General features: G+C 53.8%; 1 protein-coding gene across 3 annotated transcripts in view; it reads right to left on the reverse strand.

The window, feature by feature from the left end:
- Nucleotides 1-4,957: 4,957 nt before the first annotated feature.
- AXIN2 (axin 2) overlaps nt 4,958-18,252 on the reverse strand; it is a 28,911-nt gene continuing 15,616 nt past the window's right edge. The window contains exons 3-10 of one of the 3 annotated variants that reach the window (XM_047758134.1): nt 16,903-17,005; nt 13,874-14,014; nt 13,241-13,761; nt 12,804-12,989; nt 12,272-12,505; nt 11,693-11,788; nt 9,821-9,988; nt 4,958-6,485 (exon numbers count right to left, since the gene is read on the reverse strand). In XM_047758134.1, the coding sequence (XP_047614090.1) occupies nt 6,359-6,485; nt 9,821-9,988; nt 11,693-11,788; nt 12,272-12,505; nt 12,804-12,989; nt 13,241-13,761; nt 13,874-14,014; nt 16,903-17,005 (1,576 nt within the window). In that variant the 3' untranslated portion in view covers nt 4,958-6,358. The remainder of the gene's footprint in view (nt 6,486-9,820; nt 9,989-11,692; nt 11,789-12,271; nt 12,506-12,803; nt 12,990-13,240; nt 13,762-13,873; nt 14,015-16,902; nt 17,006-18,252) is intronic. The other 2 variants (XM_047758136.1, XM_047758135.1) reach the window with 2 other exon arrangements.

Genomic DNA, 18,252 nt, shown 5'->3' on the forward strand with positions numbered 1-18,252 from the left:
CTCAAGGCTACCCAGCTGGTCGGTAGAAATAACAGCAGGAAGACAGGCTTGGTTCAGATTAAAGGGAGCCTGACTATCCGGGCTTGAGGCAGACATTGGAGACGCAGACCTGGCTTGAGGGCCAGCTGACCGTGAGCAAGGCACTGGGGATTCAGACAAGGACTCACAGGATGTGGTGGAAGCCAAACCTTTCCTAATAATTCAGGACAATTTAGCTCTGACTACCAATCTGCATGAAGAGTGCATTCCAATGTGGCTTATAATTGAAGAATTTGGACACCAGATAAATGTCCCACCATAAGTGATGAATTGAATTATAGTTCAGCCATTCATTTATGTCATATTGTAGAAAAATATAGAAAAGTATTTTTTGGAGTTCCCGTCGTGGCGCAGTGGTTAACGACTCCAACTAGGAACCTTGAGGTTTCGGGTTTGATCCCTGGCCTTGCTCAGTGGGTTGAGGATACGGTGTTGCCGTGAGCTGTGGTGTAGGTTGCAGACGTGGTTTGGATCCTGCATTGCTGTGGCTCTGGCGTAGGCCGGCGGCTACAGCTCTGGTTGGACCTCTAGCCTGGGAATCCCCACATGCCGTGGGAGTGGCCCTGCATCATATGCAGGTTCCCAAGCTAGGGGTCGAATCAGAGCCGTAGCGGCCGCCCTATACCACAGCCACAGCAACGCTAGATCCGAGCCACATCTGAGAACTACACCAAAGCCTCTGGCAATGCCAGATCCTTAACCCACTGAACAAGGCCAGGGATCAAACACGCGTCCTCATGGATACTACTCGGGTTCTTAATCCACTGAGCCACAGTGGGAACGCCCCAAAAATATTTATTGATATGGGCATATGCCAAAGACATGTTATTGAATGAAAATGCGGTTTATAAAATTGTGTATACTATAATGCCCCATGCATATTTTGTGGGGTTTTTGTTTTTGTTTTGCTTTTTAGGGCCACACCAGTGGCATATGAAGTCTAATCGGAGCCACAGCCGACTGCTTAGGCCATAGCCATAGCAACGCAGGATCCGAGCTGCATCTTCGACCTACACCACAGCTCACAGCAACGCTGGGTCCTTAACCCACTGAACGAGGCCAGGGGTCAAACCCGCAACCTCATAGTTTCTTGTTGGATTCATTTCCAGTGGGCCACAATGGGAACTCCTGTGTGTGTATTTTAACCTGGAAAGATACTTGCAATGTGCTAATGACAGTTATCTGAATCTTAGGTGGTACTTCTATAGATAAATTCTATTTTCTGCTTTTCCTTCAGTCCTCAAATATTAAGGACCTATTAGGTGTCAAGCACCAGTAGATGACAGGTGTCACATTCATAATAGGACTAAACATATATTTACTTTCTGCCTCATGGATAAGTAAGCGATGAAATAATTACAGCACAGTTGCAAGTCAAAAAATGTGCAGAGAAAAAAAAGCAAGTTCTGGAGTTCCCGTTGTGGCACAGTGTTTAACGAATCCACCTTGGAACCATGAGGTTGCAGGTTCGATCCCTGGCTTTGCTCAGTGGGTTAAGGATCCGGTGTTGCCGTGAGCTGTGGTGTAGCTCACAGACACGGCTCGGATCTGGTGTTGCTGTGGCTCTGGCATAGACTGGTGGCTACAGCTCCTATTCGACCCCTAGCCTGGGAACCTCCATATGTCGTGGGAAGCAGCCCTAGAAAAGGAAAAAAGACAAAAAAAAAAAAAAGGAAGTTCTGTGATAAAGAGGATCAGGTGATGATGTCTGAGGGTCAGGGGAGACCTCTGACATTTAAGTCCAGTCTGAGCTTTGAAAAGGAGGCAACTTCAGGAAAGGGAGGGTGAGGGGTGCAGGCAGGTTCCCAGGGGAGGGAGGAGCATATGCAAATGCCCTGAGCAGCTGGGCCCTTTAGGGGAACGGAAAGGTCAGTGTAGCTGGAACACAGGGGATTTCTGTTTTCAGAACTGGACACTGGATGAGGCAGAGGAGCCCTCGTTTAGGGGACAGTTGTTCTTTCTGCGGCAGATCCCTTCTAAGGTACCTCCATCCTTCCGAGACACACAGACACACAGACACACACGCTCTCTCTCTCCTAAGCTGCCAAGCCTAAAGTTCTGTGCAAAGTCTCCCTATTTAGAATTAAAGACTCTACCGATCAGGCTGACTACTCTCTGGGATGATTCTGGTAACGGCCAACATCTACCTAAACCCAGTGTTTCGGTTTTGGTTTTGGCGATGTGGTACTGTTTTTGCTCTGTGTGTATTTTACCTGGGCCAGTCATAGAGTACAGCAGAGGCTCACTCTCACGTCACGGTTTTTGAAAAATCTGGTTGATAACATCAAATAATCATTGCCAAGAAAGAAGTCAACCATTCTTTTGAAACCTCTATGTAATTTGGAGTTTCTGTACAAGATTATTTACAAAATTAAAAGAAGAGGAACTTTTTTTAAACACACACACACACACACACACACACAAACCAACCAACCAAACCATAAAACCAGCAGCAGCAAGAAACCCAATCTTACCTAATTATTCAGATAGACTAGAATATTTCCTTTGGGGGTAACTTCCAGTTTCCTTCCTTCTGACACCATGATTATAGTTCCAACACATTCTGGGGCTGGGGGAGAATAGAACAGATGCCGTTTTCCCAAACCCCACATCCCTGAGTGAACTGTGAGCTGTCCCCTTAGGTGAGGGTCTGCATGACCTTTCCAGGTCCCCTGTAAGGTTAGACTTTGTGAAGAAACGGTTAAGGATGCGTTGGGGCCAAAGCGAGACTCCAGCTGAACGTCTCCACCCCCAAATCAAGCAGCCTGTCAGGGCGTTGCCCCCACTTTCAGGTTCCATGCCAGGGCTGGAGAAGCAAGGTGCCAGGGGCCAAGATGTTGCAGCAGGAAGAGGGGGAGGGGTGGACTTTCCACAGAGGGGTCGATACAGGTAGTGAGTATGGAGCTCTAAGTGCTCCAGGGACCCTGAGGTCCTAGGCCCCGCCCCTGGCTCCGGCAGCACAGCGACCCCAGAAGGTGAGCATCATTTACGATCCCTGCTTAATGGGTGAGGAGCCAGGGGCTGTCCAAGTGGCCTCGACCTCACGGTCTGTGCTGTACCGATGATGAGCTGGTTAATGATGAATCGGAGGAAAGGGGCCAGAGCCTTGGGAAGCGCCTAGGAAATGAAGAAAACCAAATCTATGCAGGCGCATCTGATTTGAAGCTGAGGTTTAGAAAGGGAACATCAAGAGGACGGAGCATCAGGACTCCCAAGGCGCACAGGTGTCGCAGGGCGTGGCCTGGGGTGGATGGCTGCATCTCACCTGTTCCCAGGTAAGACCTGAGGGGCTGGAGGTGGGAAGCATGGGTTTTAGCTTTTTCTCTTGAATAGTCTAATAAAACAATAGACCTTCTCCTCAGAGGAAGGCACATATGATGCTGCAAACAATGCCAAGGGTGGACCATCAGGAGAAGCCCATCCCTGCCAGGTGAAGAGCGCCGGGTTGTCAAGGTAAGAGGCGGAGAGACACAGGCCCCCTTTGAAAAGGCACGAGCCTGTGTGATTGCCTCGTCTGGTTTCCGTCTCATGGACGCTGCTTGCTTTGAAGAGGCCCGTGGTCCCCAGAAGGCGGTGGCCCGGGGATTTGGACCTGGGTTTGGCTGAACCCCAAGCCTGTTAGGCTTCATTATTCTCATGGGGTGAACCAAAAGGCCTGAAGGTTAAAAGCCAGAACCCCCACACCCGCCACGCACAACAGCTGGAATCTCTTCATCCTTCCAGATGGGGAAAAACCTTGCAACCTGGGAGGGGGTTTGGGGTACAGCTTACAGCAGAAACCAAAGGCCAACCAGATCCGCCACGAACCCCACCTCACAAGATGTCAAGTCCAACTGCCGTCACAGACCCTTTCGTTAGATTTTTTTGAAAAATTTAAGTAGTTTACAATGTTGTGTTAGTTTCAGCTGCACAGGTGATGGTTAAACGTTATCTCTACGTATTTGCTGTTCTTCAGATTCTTTTCCCCTGTAGGTTATTACAAGATAAGTACAGTTCCCTGTGCTTTATGGTAGGTTCTTGTTGGTTATCTATTTTATATATAGTAGTTGTATATTAATCCCTAACTCCTAATTCATCCCTACCCCGCCTTCCTCTTTGGTAACTGTTAAATTCGTTTTGTCTGTGAGTCCGTTTGCTAAATAAGCATCCTTTTCTTAGATTCCATGTAAAATTTGTAGCCTGGATTTGTCTGTCTGATTTGCATCACTTAGTAGGATCATCTCTAGGTCCAACCATGTTGCTACAAATGACATTTCATTCTTACTATGTATGGCCGAATAATATTCCATTGTTCCACACACACACACTTTATCCATTCATAGGTCAACGGACATTTAGGGACAGACTATTTCAAAAAAGCGTTCACCATAGGACGCCTTATGGACTTAAGAATGGACTTATTCTCCCCGATTTGAAATACTGCCCAATACTCCTGAGCACAAGGAGGGGACCTCCGTTTGCTGAATGACCAATGGCCGCTGACTTCCGAAGCTACACAAAGTCAATTCCAGGGAGCAGTGCATTTTTCTTTCTGAACCATCAGGTCTACCCAGCCATTGGGAGGGTGGCCGATGGGCACCAAGACCAAGGCTCTAATCCAGGTTCCTTAATCCCACTGGACATTCCAGATCTGCACACCATCTCAGAGGCTCCTCACCCCTGCGGTAACTACTGAAACGCAAGGACACCTGTACCTACCTGGCCAGAGTGCAGCTACGTGCCTGGGAGGACGAGGCTGAATACGGGCGACGGGAGAGGAGGATGTCAGAGAAAATGTTGGCTACATCTGCTCCATGATGACAAAACCCATACCCAGTCAGCGACCAGGTGATTTTGAAGAATCCAAGCGAAGATGTCCCCATACAAAAGGGTGCTCCTGCCCCACGTCCACCCAGGGCATTCAAAGACGAGGCCGATATTTTGAAAAATATAAAATTTTAATAAAGGCTACATCTCTTAATTACAATAATTATTGTACCAAGTAATTTTCCTTAAATGAACTCTTTATAATGCATCATTTACAGTATAAGTAGAACAAAATGCCATGGCAAAAGTCATTGAGTACAAGACATAATAAAAAGGCATAAAATATATTTATACATAAACCCCTTTCAAAAAACAAGGGAAAGCTTGAGCCCTCAATATAGGGCAACACACGGAGTGGCTCACCGTGCAAAGTACAGGTACTGTACTGATTCAAAGTCAAGCACTAGAGATAGTGGATTAATACTCTTTCGCCGCACAATATATACAGACGTATAGCACAAGGACCGGGGCAAACGAACTGCACAGATTAAGTTAACATAAACACCCGAACGTCAGCATGAAGGCGTCTCGAGGAGAGGGTGCTGCTAGGTCTTCCCACAACTCTCTGCTTCTTGGGGGGGTGTGCTGGTGAGGGGAGTGGGTGGTTAGTTTCCAGAAGGGCTAGAGTCCAAAGACTAAATTAAGAAAACTCCGAGAAACTGTCATTTCCATGAATGCACACCTAGAACCGCTAGGTTCTGGCAGGCCTCTGCTGCTGGATGCTGGGCTTTGGTGGGGAGCTACAAGAAGTTACAGGATGAACCTAGGGCCCCAGGAAGGCTCCCCCCTCCTCCGCAATGAACCATCCCATCCAACACGAAGACCACACCCCGCCCCCACCCAAAGGGCGGTCCGTGAGGGTGCATCTTAATCAAACCTGAAGACCTTTATGACAAAAAGAGAGCAGCATGGGGGAGGGATGCACCAATTTGTGTCGAGGGGAGGGCACCACGTTTTTAAAAAGTCTATCGTCACCTAGAGAAGCGCAGGGCGGAGCTTAATTCCTCTTTTTAATGAAGAAATCATTAATGCACTCCTAGCTCAACTCCCAAGCTTAGACAGAACAATTACAAACTTCCTGTCTCCCCCTTCCGTGTTTAAAGCAGCATATCCATAAACTGGGGATTGGGGTGGGGGGAGACTCAGTTATTCAATAAATATCAGTAAGGATTCCTGTTCAGGGAAGCTATACACAGATTCTCTTAGTTTATGGATTTCAGATCCCTAGGAAGTCATATATTATGTATGGCAGTCTCTCAAATACAGTCAGCATCTTCAACAGCCACGAGTGGTCATGTTTTTAATAAATAGTTCAGGCTTTTCTTATCTCCGTACCCAGCTGGGGAATAATGAAAGCCAACCTCCCCCCACCCTCCCGAAGGCCCCATGGCCAAGAGTCTTCCCCCAGACTTCGACGTCTTCACTGGTTGAGTCTTCCTTCAAAGGGCTGGGTTGCGGGCGCTCACGTCCAAGGCCGGTCGTGAGGGCTTGGGCCCCGCGGGCCGCCTGAGGCTCAATCGATTCTCTCCACCTTGCCCAGAATCCTGCCTTCATACATAGGCAGCACCATCTCATCGTCCCAGATCTCCTCGAAAACCGCTCCACAGGCGAACTCGTCGCTCGCTGTTTTGAAGTAATACCTTCAAAGGAAGACCCAACACACGTCTTGGTTAAGCTGCATTTTCTACTGAGTCTGTCAACCCCGGAGGACTAAGGTATCTGAAGAGGGCTGGGACAACAGGTGGCAGGGAAACCTCTGCCCACCCCTCATCTGCTTTGAGATGGCCAGCGGGCTGGTGCAAGGGAAGGCACCCTGGAGGTGGTGGGCTGGGTGCCCCCCCCCCCACCCCCGAGAACCCAGGACCTCCAGCCCAGAACGACTGCTGTCCCCCCGCCCCCACACACTTGGTGAAAAGTACACTTTGTGGAGCATGGAGGCAGGGGAGGGGAGAGGCAAAGCAAGCCTCAAGGTCATCTGCAGCAGCGACCCCACCAAGCCACCCCCAGAGTCAGCCACTCTGATCCTAGAAAAGTCTGGGGAGGGAATCCCTCCGGCCGGTCTCGGAGACGGGCATGGCCAGGGGACAGGCGGGACAGGCTGCTTCCTCTGTGGCCGCTGCGGGAGGCAGGCCAGGCCAGCGCTGCTTCCCAGGGTGGCCGACAGCCTCGTCCCCACACCACTGTCCCCTCTTCTCCCTGTTTCCGCCCCTCCTCCAGGGTGACACACCAAAGGCCCTCCTGCCTGTTGATTAAAGGTTCCTTTCGTCCCACCCCAGCCTGTTTAATTGCACGGACGTGAATGACCAGCGTCACATTCGACAAGTGCCGTCCTGCAGGGCCAGGCCCACCCAAGCCTCTTCCTTCGCCATCCCCAGCCAGGGAGACCCTTCTTCAGGTGTCGGCCCTGCCAGCTTACACCTTCCGTGAAGAAAGGCCACTCGTGGAGGGCGGGTCACAGCTCCTCCCCTGTGGCGGGGGAACAGCTTCTCCAAAAAAAAAAAAAAAAAAAAAAAACCAGAAAAAGAGATGGTGCCTCAGGGTTATGGTTGTTTTTTGGTTTCTGTCCTGAAAAATATTTTTTTCTTTCAAATTCCCCTTGGTTAGAGCTCAATTTCTTTCCTCTTTAGTGAAGGCGAGCCAAATACTTTCATAGGAGATAAGGCTAAATAAAGTGAAACAGCTGGATGGAGTCAAGGGTCTTGGTTCCTGGCATTCCCAGCTGAGCCAGCGCATCGCGGTGGGCAGCCCGGCTCTGGTGGGTCAGTGGTGAAGCCGCTTCAGAGCCAGGAGCTCAGACTCTCTGGGGGGTTCAGGAGATGGCGAGCAAATGGGGCGGCGATGGGGCTCAGCAGACTGCGGGCTGCAGGCAGGGAACGTCACCTTCCCAATCCCGACCCCCTCCCGGCCCGGCCTGGCCCATCAGTCAGGTTCAGGGCGTCGGGCTCTCCCGGGCTTTCCGAGCAGACACGCGATGCTCGGATGCTTTTACATAACGGCAGCCTCTTCCAGAGAGGGGAGAGGCCAGTTGCCCTGGGCGGCCTGCCGAGCCTTCAAAGGCACTGCACTGCCCTCGTCCTCTCCAAGCAGCGGGCTCTCCCACTGCAACAGGCTTTCTGTGGCGAACTTTGCTTTCTTCCAACATCTGGCACCAAGAGCGTCTGGCACGTCGGGAGGGACTGTTCTCCTTTTGAACCTCTGCCATGCTGCGACTCCTCGACACAGCCCAGGTCCCCCATTCCCCAGACCCATCCTCGCCGGGCTTCGGATGGGGGAGTAAGGGGGTGCAAAGGGCGTGTTGAAGCACCACCCCTGCTGAGGGGACGCAGCAGCGCACCCAGCGCCCCCTCGACCCAGGAGGGCAGCTCCGGCCCAGAGAGCAAGTGTAGACAGATAAGGCAGCTGGGAAGGACCTCGCCACAGCCTGATCCAATCAGTAAAGAATTTGCGAGTCAACCATTTGTGCAAGTCTTTGTGCATTAAAGGGGAGGCCGGGGCTTCAAAGCCAGGCTTATTAAGTGTGCCTTAGAAAAAAAAAAAAAAAATCAGAGCCAGATGTGGCCGGAGTGACTGAGCGCCTCCCCAGCAGCCTCTCTGCTCAGCGCTCCCCGGCCCTTCTCCCCCGAAGGTCACCTGCAGTTCCACTCAAAGTCCAGCCGAGTCAAAGCTCAGATCAAAATGAACCCCTGGAGGGGCACACTTGTGTAATTAGTTTCACCTTGTGTCTGTGCAAGATATAAAAAAATTTAACAGCAGCCAGGCCCGTTCCCCAATCCCCCTGGTTCATTTCCAGAACTCTCTCACCCATGTGTAAAAGGCAGAGATCTAAGCCCAGCTCCACACCCTGCTGTCAGCTGTCAGTCACCAGCAGGGTCTCAGCCCTGAGCCCCATCCCTTCCCCTACAAAGGGTAGCACTCAGGGTCCCAAATCAGCGCCCAGGTGGAGGTGGCTGGCGAAGTTGGGCAGGGCCTGCTCCAGAAGGGTCGGGGTCTCAGGGCCCTGGAGGTGGACTCCAGACCCCTGCTCACCTGGCAGGTGGCTAAGTGCTGTGACAGTTCTCCACTCTCCTCCCTGGCTTGAGATGGCAGCAGAATGGCACCTCCTGGGCTCCTCTTTTACCTGTGTCCCTTACCCTCCTAGTCCCGGCCCTGCTCAGTGCAGATGTAGCTGGAGCCAAATCCCTGTGTTCCCCTGGGATAAAGCCCACCAAGAAGGGGCAAGCAGGACTCGGATGCGCTAAGGTGCAGGTGTCACCTGTCCCGCATTGAGGGCAAAGTGACCAAGAAATGCCCCTGGCCCTCACTGGGCTCTTTAACCCCCTGCAGGGCCCTGGAAGGCCAGGGTGGGCACATGTACCGCATAGATGGGGAAAGGGGGGCTCCCTCCTCAAGACCCCAGCAGGGAGCGGAGGCACGGAGGCCCAGCAGGAAGAGTGATGCCTGCCCACAGGTCCTGCCTTTTCTCTGTTCTGGACAAAGAACAATCCTGGTGACACAGAGCGAGGAAGAGTGCTTTAGACAGAGAGGCTGCCGCCTACATGCACGGGCAATGCTCTCTGCGGGTCCCCGAGCCTTCAGTGTGGGTGGTCTCTCCTGGACCCAGCCAGGAGAGCAGCCTTTCCGTCCCCTAATCAGTCCATCTGTCTGTCTGTCTGTCTTCTCTCTTTCTCTCTCGCTTTCAGGGAGAGCCTCCACAGGATGGCCCCGGCCCGGCTCTCCTGTGACAAAGCCAGCCATCCCTCGTCTCCTCAGTCTTGTTCACCTGTTAAGAAAAAGCCCCGCCAGGCTCCCACAGAGCCCTCTCTGCCACCGCCGCCACTGCCGCTGTGTCATTTCTGTGAGTGGGGAGGAGACAGAAGACAAGACAGGAGCAAAGGCCTCTCCGGTGGCGTCCTGGGCCCCCCGGGTCTGGCCAGGCTGGGGAAGCGATGCTGGCTCTCGGTTCTGAGCAAAGAGAAAGAAGCCACAGAACTCTTACCTATAATTTCCCTTTTTGCTGAGCTGCTCTTTAAAGTGGCCCAGGGTCAAGCTCTGAGCCTTCAGCATCCTCCTGTATGGAATTTCCTCTCCACAGAAAAAGTAAGTGACAACCAGCTCGCTGGCCTGGAGAGTGTGGACCCCTGTCAGCTTCTTTGGCTCTTTGTGGCTGAAAGTAAGATGGAAAAACAAGTTCAGTGCGCTCGCACGTGCACACACGCGCCTCCGCAAACACTGTCTTCTGAGATACAGTGGGGCCACCGCTGCTGGTTCCGAGGGTGCCTAGGTGTGAGGCCATGTGTCACAGTGGCAGCCGCCTCTGGTGGACACACAGTCCTACCTATCCCAGGTCACTGCGTGCAGTACACAGGAAGAGACCACTTCCTTCTACCAAATGGGGGGACAGAGCAGTCTCTATCGGGTGGGTACCATTGGGAAACTCTCCCAGGGCCACAGGGACACCTGCCTTGACCAGGATCTGCTGTTGAGAGGAACCCTGGGATGGCCTGAACTGGGAATGTCAGCACCTGCTGGGTGCAGTGGCGGGGGCGCGGGGGGGGGGGGGGGGGTGTTGTAGGAGTAGGCAGGTCTGGACAGCTGGTCAACCCTAGGTCACCCAATTACAATAGCATGGAAGTTTTTCCCTTCAAACACTGCTCATTGCTCATGATGAAGAAGCTAAGAGAGAAGACTTTAATGATTTAGGCCCCTTTAGATCTCTGTAGCTGATTACCTTTTTGAAAAAAAATCTTTTTCTGGCTGCACCTGTGGCATATGGAAATTCTCAGGCCAGGGGTCAAAACGGAGCTGCAGCTGCCGACCTATGCCACACCCACAGGCACACCGGATCCGAGTCACATCTGTGACCTACACGGCAGCCTGCAGCAAGGCCGGGTCCTTAACCCACTGAGCAAGGCGAGGGATTGAACCCGCATCCTCATGGACACCATGTTGGGTTCTTAACCCACTGAGCCACAAGAGGAACTCCCTGTAGCTGATTACTTTTTAAACACACCATCCTGGAATGAGATGAACCTGGGCTTCCCGGTCCACTTCTCAAGAGTGTAAGTTTAGGACCGGAACCATGGCTCGGCAGGGAAAACATTCTGCTTCCCCACGCAGAACACAGATGGTCCTGTCTCCATCTCTGCAATGGGGGAGAAGCATCTTCACACTCAGTATGACACAAAGACGTTTTTCCAAATCGCTGACTTTCCAGTCAAACAGGGGCAGCTTTTTCCATCCAGGTTGGGTCCCTTTTATGCATCTGCTGATGGCTTCATGTCTCAGAGAGTGACTTACATGGTCAGGGGCCCCCTGAGCCACCCGCCGATCACTTAGGAAGAACACTTGTGTACAAGTCATGATGCATTTCTCGGGACAGGCAGGGTTTTTCAAGACCCTAATTTATGGCAGCCTCTGGGTTTACTGTTCCTTGTCACTGACGTTAAAATCAAGGTTTTTTTTAATTATTATTATTATTTCTTTTTTGTCTTTTTTTGTCTTTTTTTGCTATTTCTTGGGCCGCTCCCGCGGCATATGGAGGTTCCCAGGCTAGGGGTCGAATCGGAGCTGTAGCCGCCGGCCTATGCCAGAGCCACAGCAACGCGGGATCGGGATCCGAGCCTCGTCTGCAACCTACACCACAGCTCATGGCAACGCCGGATCGTTAACCCACGGGGCAAGGGCAGGGACCGAACCCGCCACCTCATGGTTCCTAGTCGGATTCGTTAACCACTGCGCCACGACGGGAACTCCAAAATCAAGGTGATTTTATAGACGGAAACAAAAATCGCAACCCCATCAGCAGGTACCCTGAACCTATAAATAAGCCTCTGGGCGGATCTCAGCAACACCAGGTAAAGACACTCACTCTTCTGAAGCCAGGCTCGGGTTGGAGAAAGGTGTAGCTCCTGTCTGACCAGTGGCCGAGTGGTTCCTGTCCCTCTGCTGACTGGCCACGCAGCACCTAAGGGCGTGCAGGATTTAGAAGGAAGCCTGCCCCCAGGGCCAATGGGAAGCAGACCGAGAACTGCTGTCACTGCCTCCTAGAGACAGACAGACCAGACTTCCATCCACGAGGAGAACCAACTAAGGCCCTTGCTGACCGTGGCTCCAGGAGGCCTGGAAAAGCCAAGCTAAGCCCCGGGAGAGTCCAGGACTGGACACTGGCAGCCCAGGCAGAGGGCTGAAGGTTCTAGATTCCTCATCCGTCTTGATAGCTTCTCGTAAGCTCATCTTACCAGCCTTAAACGATCGGGACATTCATAAGGAATGGCATTTGTAAGGCATTTACAGAAATCCTTTCTCTTCCTTCTAGGCGTGCCTTGCTAGATCGCGGTTAGCTCTTTGGACCGGACAGAACCAAAGGGAACTGCTTCTAGAGGCTGGCGAGGGAGCTTCCACCTCTGACCCCACCCCTGCCCCTCACTCTGCCCCCACAGCCACTCACCGCTGCTTGGGGGGCTTCGACACCTCAGCCAGCCTGCGGCAGGCCTCCTCCAGCTGTGCCAGTGTGTTGGGTGGGGTCAGGGGAGGCATCGCTGGGTCCTGGGTGAACGGGTGGGCACGGGGGGCGGTGCGGGGGTGCCCGTTGCTGCCCCCCCACAGGTGGTGGCGGCCGGCTCGCTCAGCTGGGGACGGGCGGGCGGACTCTAAGGGGTAGGCCCGTTTCGTGCTTTGGGCACTGAACAAGGAATGAGGAGAGAGAAAGCAGAGGAAAGAAACGGGGTTAGAGAAACTGGAAAATGTGACTTCAATAGAAACCTCTATTCTGCCTTCAGAGAGAGGAGAAAAAAATAACTCTACCATAACACGAACAGGGGGCGTTGCCAAAACAGGGCATTTTTGTGGTCTGCTCCGTCCAACATTTAATATTAAGAGGACAGGAGCAAACAGTCCCATTTGTTTTCGGCCGACTGCAAAAACAGCCATCCCCACAATAGCTCCGCGGTGACCCCCGGGGCGGCAGCGGCGGTGTTTACCTATGGGGCTTGGGCTTGCTCGGCCGCTCACTCTCCAGCACCCACTGCCAGACATCCTGCGACCTGTCTCCTTCCTCCCCGGGAAGCTGCAGCGCCCCCGCTCCGCCGGGGGCCCCTCCTTCCCTGGCGGGCAGAGCCGGGCCCGGCTCCGTGCCTTTCGCATTTCGCCTGGGTGGGGTACTGCCTCTGCGGGGAACCAAGAACCACATCCAGCCCAGAGACCCTCGGACGTCTGCGTTTCCGGAGCCCCTCGGAGCGGACAGGTGGGCGAGTGAAGGGTGCCCCGGCCCCTGCTCCCCCTGCCCCGTCCCGCCCCACCCCAGGCCGCCCTCCTGGCGGCTAAGTGCCTGTGACCTCCGACCCTCCGTCACCCGCACCCAGGGTTCTGGTTGGGGAAGAAGCCCCGACTGGGACGCCCGCGGCTGCCCGACCCTTACCCAAACTGCTCAGGCGCCACGGGCTCCGGAGCCTTGGGGTGGCTCTTGCACTTGGAGTAGCAGTAATACTCGGCGCCCCCGGGGCAGAAGCAGCGCACCCGCTGGGTGGCCTCGGCCTCGATCTCCTCCTTGGTCTTGGGGATGGCGTGGTGGTGGATGTAGTGGTGGTGGACGTGCTTCGTCGTCTGCTTGGTCACGAAGCCCTTGGCCCCGAGGAGGGGACAGCCAGCAGGGGAGGCGGCGGCGGCGGCGGGCAGCTTGCCCCCGGGCGGGAGGAGCGGGTGGTACGGCTGGTGGTGGTGGTGGTGGTGATGGTCGGGGGAGCGGGCACGTGGGCTGTAGCGGCCCATGCCGGGGGACTGGCAGCCGGGGGTCTTGAGGACCCTGGACAGGTGGTCGTCCAGGATGGTCTGCGGGTCCTCCTCATAGGTGCCCGAGGGCAGGAGGGAGAGGGGGTGCTGGGCGGGCCCCGCCTCCCGGGAGCTCAGCGTCGCCAGCTCGGAGCCCTCCTTCTCTTCGTCCTGGAAGGGAAGGCAGCAGGAGGGGGAGTGCCCGGGTCAGCAGGAGCCCCCCCCCCCCCACCGCCCGCCCCCTGCACGTGGCAGGTCAGAGGGAGGGGCAAGGGGGCACTACCTCTCGGATCTGCTGCAGGCGCTCCTCCAGGCTGTGGCGGGTCTCCAATTCCAGCTTAAGCTTCTCCAGCCTGGAGATCAGCTCCGCCGCGAAGGTGGCGGGCTCCACGGGGGTCATCTCCTTGGGCAGGCGGTGGGTTCTCTGCAGGATGCGGGGAGGAGAGGGACCAGGCGTGGTTAGCGGGCCAGTGCGCGGCGGCCGGGGCTGCCAGGGCCAGGAGCCCGGCGCTGCGGCTCATCCAAGTCCACGTCCGCGTCCGCGCAGACAGCGGCCGGCGCGGGGGCCCGGGCTGCTCGGCGGTTTTATGCACCAGCGCCGTGGCCTCATGGAGAGCCATGGTCCCCATCAGCGTCTGCCTTGGGCAGGAGCAGTTGGTCGCACTCCGAGAGGCCCCGCTTGCTCTCTCTGTAGTACAACCAGCCCATCAGTCGCTACTCTGAAGTAGAAAATCTTCAAAGACTGTTGTCAAACATCAAAAAAAAAAAAAAAAAAAAAAAGGCAGCAGCTCTGAGATGGGGAGGCGAGAGAGCCCAACTCAAGGAATAAAAAGTCGAGTCTAAACAGAAAGGGAGTTGGAAATTAAAAAAAAAAGAAAGAAAGAAAGAAAAAGATTGGAAGGGAGGTGGGGGGGGAGGAAAAGGGGAAAGGGAGAAAAAAAAAGAGGAGTCACACGACCCAGATCAGAAGGAGTGGTAATTTATTTCCTGGCCGCACACTGTGCACCTTTGAGGCGGTGTTGTCTGACAGTGTCCTAGATCCCCTCGCTCTCCTCCACCCCGCCTCCCCATCTCTTTGTACAGAAAATGAGGAAAGCTGCTGCAGGCTAGTAGCAGAACACTGCTGAGTTTGGCTGCCTGAAGCTGATCTATCAAGGGAAAAGGGAACATCTCCAAATCAAGTACGGAATAAAAAGGCAGGGCGAACGCCTGCCAAAAGCAGCAAACAGAGAGAACCCAGCCGGCTCTCTGTCCTCCTCCTGTCATCTTGTGCGCCCCACCCGCCGCCCCAGCCCCTCAGTGGTTCTGCCTGCTTCTCCCTCACCTCCCTCCCTTTTCTTTGGCCTGGGGCGGGGGCGGCAGAAAGCTGGACCTGCAGAGGCCAGCATCTCCCCCAGCAGAGGAGCTGGGCCTCGCCGCGGCAACCGCGGAGCTGCAGAACCCCGCCAGGGAGATGGCTGTGCTCACAGGCTGGCTCCATGCAGCCCCCCGATCAAAGAGCTGCCTCATGCAGAAAGTCGATTTGCACACCCCAGGACAAAATCATCTAATTTACAAACCTGGGCAACAGAACTCTTCCTTGAGCACACATATTCCACCCCACCTCCCAACCAAGTCAAAACACATTTATCAATACTGCTGTATGTGGGGGGGGGGGGTGTTGCTAATGAGAAGAGGATGCTGGAGGTCCCCAGGAAAGCAATCTTTTTTTTTTGTTGTTGTTGTTGTTCTTTAGGGCCACATCTGAGGCATATGGAGGTTCCCAGGCTAAGAGTCCAATCGGAGCTACAGCTGCTGGCCACAGCCACAGCAATGCCAGATCCGAGCCATGCCTGGGACCTACACCACAGCTCACGGCAACGCTGGATCCTTAACCCACTGAGCGAGGCCGGGGATCAAACCCGCAACCTCATGGTTCCTAGTCAGATTCGTTTCCGCTGCGCCACCACAGACACTCCAAGAAAGCAATCTTAAAATGCGAATTTTTACAAATTTAAGTCTGCCCCAGACTGAGGAGCTTCTGGAGAGAAGTGAAGCTGTTCCAGCCACAGTCTGTACCCTAATGCAACACGGGATTAGCAATCTGATTAATCTTCTAGATGTAACATTCCGGATGGACCAGCTGGAGTCTCTGAAGCTGGCAGGAAGGACTCGTAAACAGCTCTAAGCTGGGGACTCTCTTCCCCGCCCTAAGGAATAGATAGCTTCCTTGCAACCTGGATCTCAGAGGATGGCAAGCACAGCTCCTGAAATGAGTCTGGGAAGCTCTCTTGTATCCAGGGGGCCACGGGCTGGCTGCCCTCTGGGGCTTGGAAATAAGCAGGGAACTTTCCAGGAAAGCCACGCTAGCCTCTCATGTCAACCACAGAAAGCAGTTGTGCATGGGCTCCTCAAACGCTTCATTCGTTCAGCACCTCCTGGGTGCAGATTCAACAGCAGGCACTAAGCCAAGTTCTGGGGTTGGAAACAGACAAGAGGGAGCAGCCGACCTCCAGGGCTTCAGAAGTCAGCAGGAGACACAGCCAAACACTTAGATGAACAGACGATTGGAATGACACAGCCACGTGGTCAACACAAGGAGAATGTCGCTGGGATGCAATTCTCCTCCCACAAAAGGCAGATTCCTCTGCCCTCGTCATTCATTCACCCTATCAACAAGTGTTTAGTGAGCACCTATGATGTGCCAGGTACTGTTCTAGTCTCTGTGGGAATGGAAGTTAACAGAATAGACATACTGGGGGGAAGCCAACCCAAAGCACGGATATCTCCTAACTTCGTTCCTTGGTTTCTGGGAAGGAACTGCTTGGTTCCTTTCTCACAGAGAATCCCCACCCCCCCCTTTTTTTTTTTGCTTTTTAGGGCCTCACTCGAGGCATATGGAGGTTCCCAGGCTAGGGGCTTAATTGAAGCTGCAGCTGCAAGCCTACACCACAGCCACAGCAACACCAGATCTGAGCCCGTCTGCGACCTACACCACAGCTCAAGGCAACGCCGGATCCTTAACCCACTGAGCAAGGTCAGGGATCGAATCCGCATCCTTGCATCCTCATGGGTCATAGTCAGGTTCACTACCGCCGAGCCATGACAAAAGCTCCCAAGAATTTTCTCTTTTGAATTGAGAAGCTGTTAATAGGTGACGTGGGTCATTTTGAGCTTCTTCCCACGGGTTACACTGGAGCGAATGGCGCACCACCTTTTGCGCGGTCCTTCCCCCCACCCCGCTTTCCTGAGCAGACCCCAGGCACTCCTCCTGTCTTCCCATGCCTCTCTCCCACTCTGCCTCCAAGGACTTTTCTTCCAGACTATACTCACCGGGAAATGAGGTAGAGACACTTGGCCATTGGCCTTCACGCTGCGATGCATTTCTCTCTGGAGCTGTTTCTTACTCCCCACACGGTAAGGAGGGATTCCATCTCTAAGGGAAAGGAAAAGACAGAACCCACAGGCTTGCAAGGATGCCCGAGTCCAGGCGCTGACACACACCCACCATCCTGAAATCCCAGCAACGCATAGCACCAGCGCCTCCAGAGGCATGGCTGTTCCCATGGGGAAAGATCAACCCAAGATCCAGCGGCCAAACGTCCTGTCCATCAAGCCTCTCTGGAAACTTGGCTCCCTCTCAGATTGCAGGAGTGTTAGTTAACCTGGACGGAGCTCAGGCCTCAGCTGTGGTCTCAGGACTGGGAGCACTGCAGAACGCAGGTGCCCCTAATCCCAGGGGCCCCCAGCAGGAGATTGTCAGACTCTTGGTTCTTCCAATTGTCTGTTGCCACCATGAGATATTACCCCAAGTCAGGAAGCCGAGGCCTTATGGAGTGTGCCAGGGCCAGGACAGGGACCAGACCTACAGAAGACTCAGCCAGACATCAGGGGAGGTGCGTGATTCTCCCATAGTCAACCGCCTCGCTGTTTCCGAGCATCTTCCTTTTATAAGTCACAAGGCATCTTTGCGCCTTCCTTCCCTCAGCTCCAACCCCCACCACCTGCAGCCAGTGGAGTCTCAGATGGATGACCAATGTGGGCCTAAGAGAAGGCCCCTGCTCCAGGATGGTCTGTGCAATTCACCCAACTATTTCGGTGCCGACTGTGTGTGCCCGACCTTGTTCTAGGCACAGAGCAAGAGGGGAGTAAAGGAAGAGGGTAAAAAAGGCAGCGGATGCTTGTCCTTAGGAAGCTTATGTTCTAATGGAGTGGAAGAGGTAATAAGCAAAAATTAGAAAGCAAAATCTATGGAATGTTAGAAGGTGGCAAGTCCTGGGATGAAATACACTACAGGAAACGGGGAGCGAGGACAGCTGGGGGTCAGCGGAGCTGCAATTTTAAATGGGGGGTGGAGGTTAACAATGGAAATCCTTATCACGAAGGTGATTTCTGAGCAAAGACTGGGAGGCAATAGAGGCCCTGTGTCCATCATTTTGTTTTTTAAAAAGCAAATGGAAGAGGCTGGAAAACACCCCCCCCCCCCATTCCGGCTGGTCTCCTTTAAAAACAGGACCTGGAGTGGCAATGACTTTTTTTTTTTTTTTTTAAAGACTTTCGTTCCTGAAAGCAGTGGAAGGGTCGAGGTGTGATTATTTTCCCACTGCTCTTCCTTCCAGGAGCCACTTATTTACAAAAGCCTCAGGGTTCAAGCATTTCCATACTGAATCATCCTTTGAGGCT

The sequence above is a fragment of the Phacochoerus africanus genome, chromosome 14 (assembly GCF_016906955.1).
Source record: "Phacochoerus africanus isolate WHEZ1 chromosome 14, ROS_Pafr_v1, whole genome shotgun sequence".
Classification (NCBI taxonomy): domain Eukaryota; kingdom Metazoa; phylum Chordata; class Mammalia; order Artiodactyla; family Suidae; genus Phacochoerus; species Phacochoerus africanus.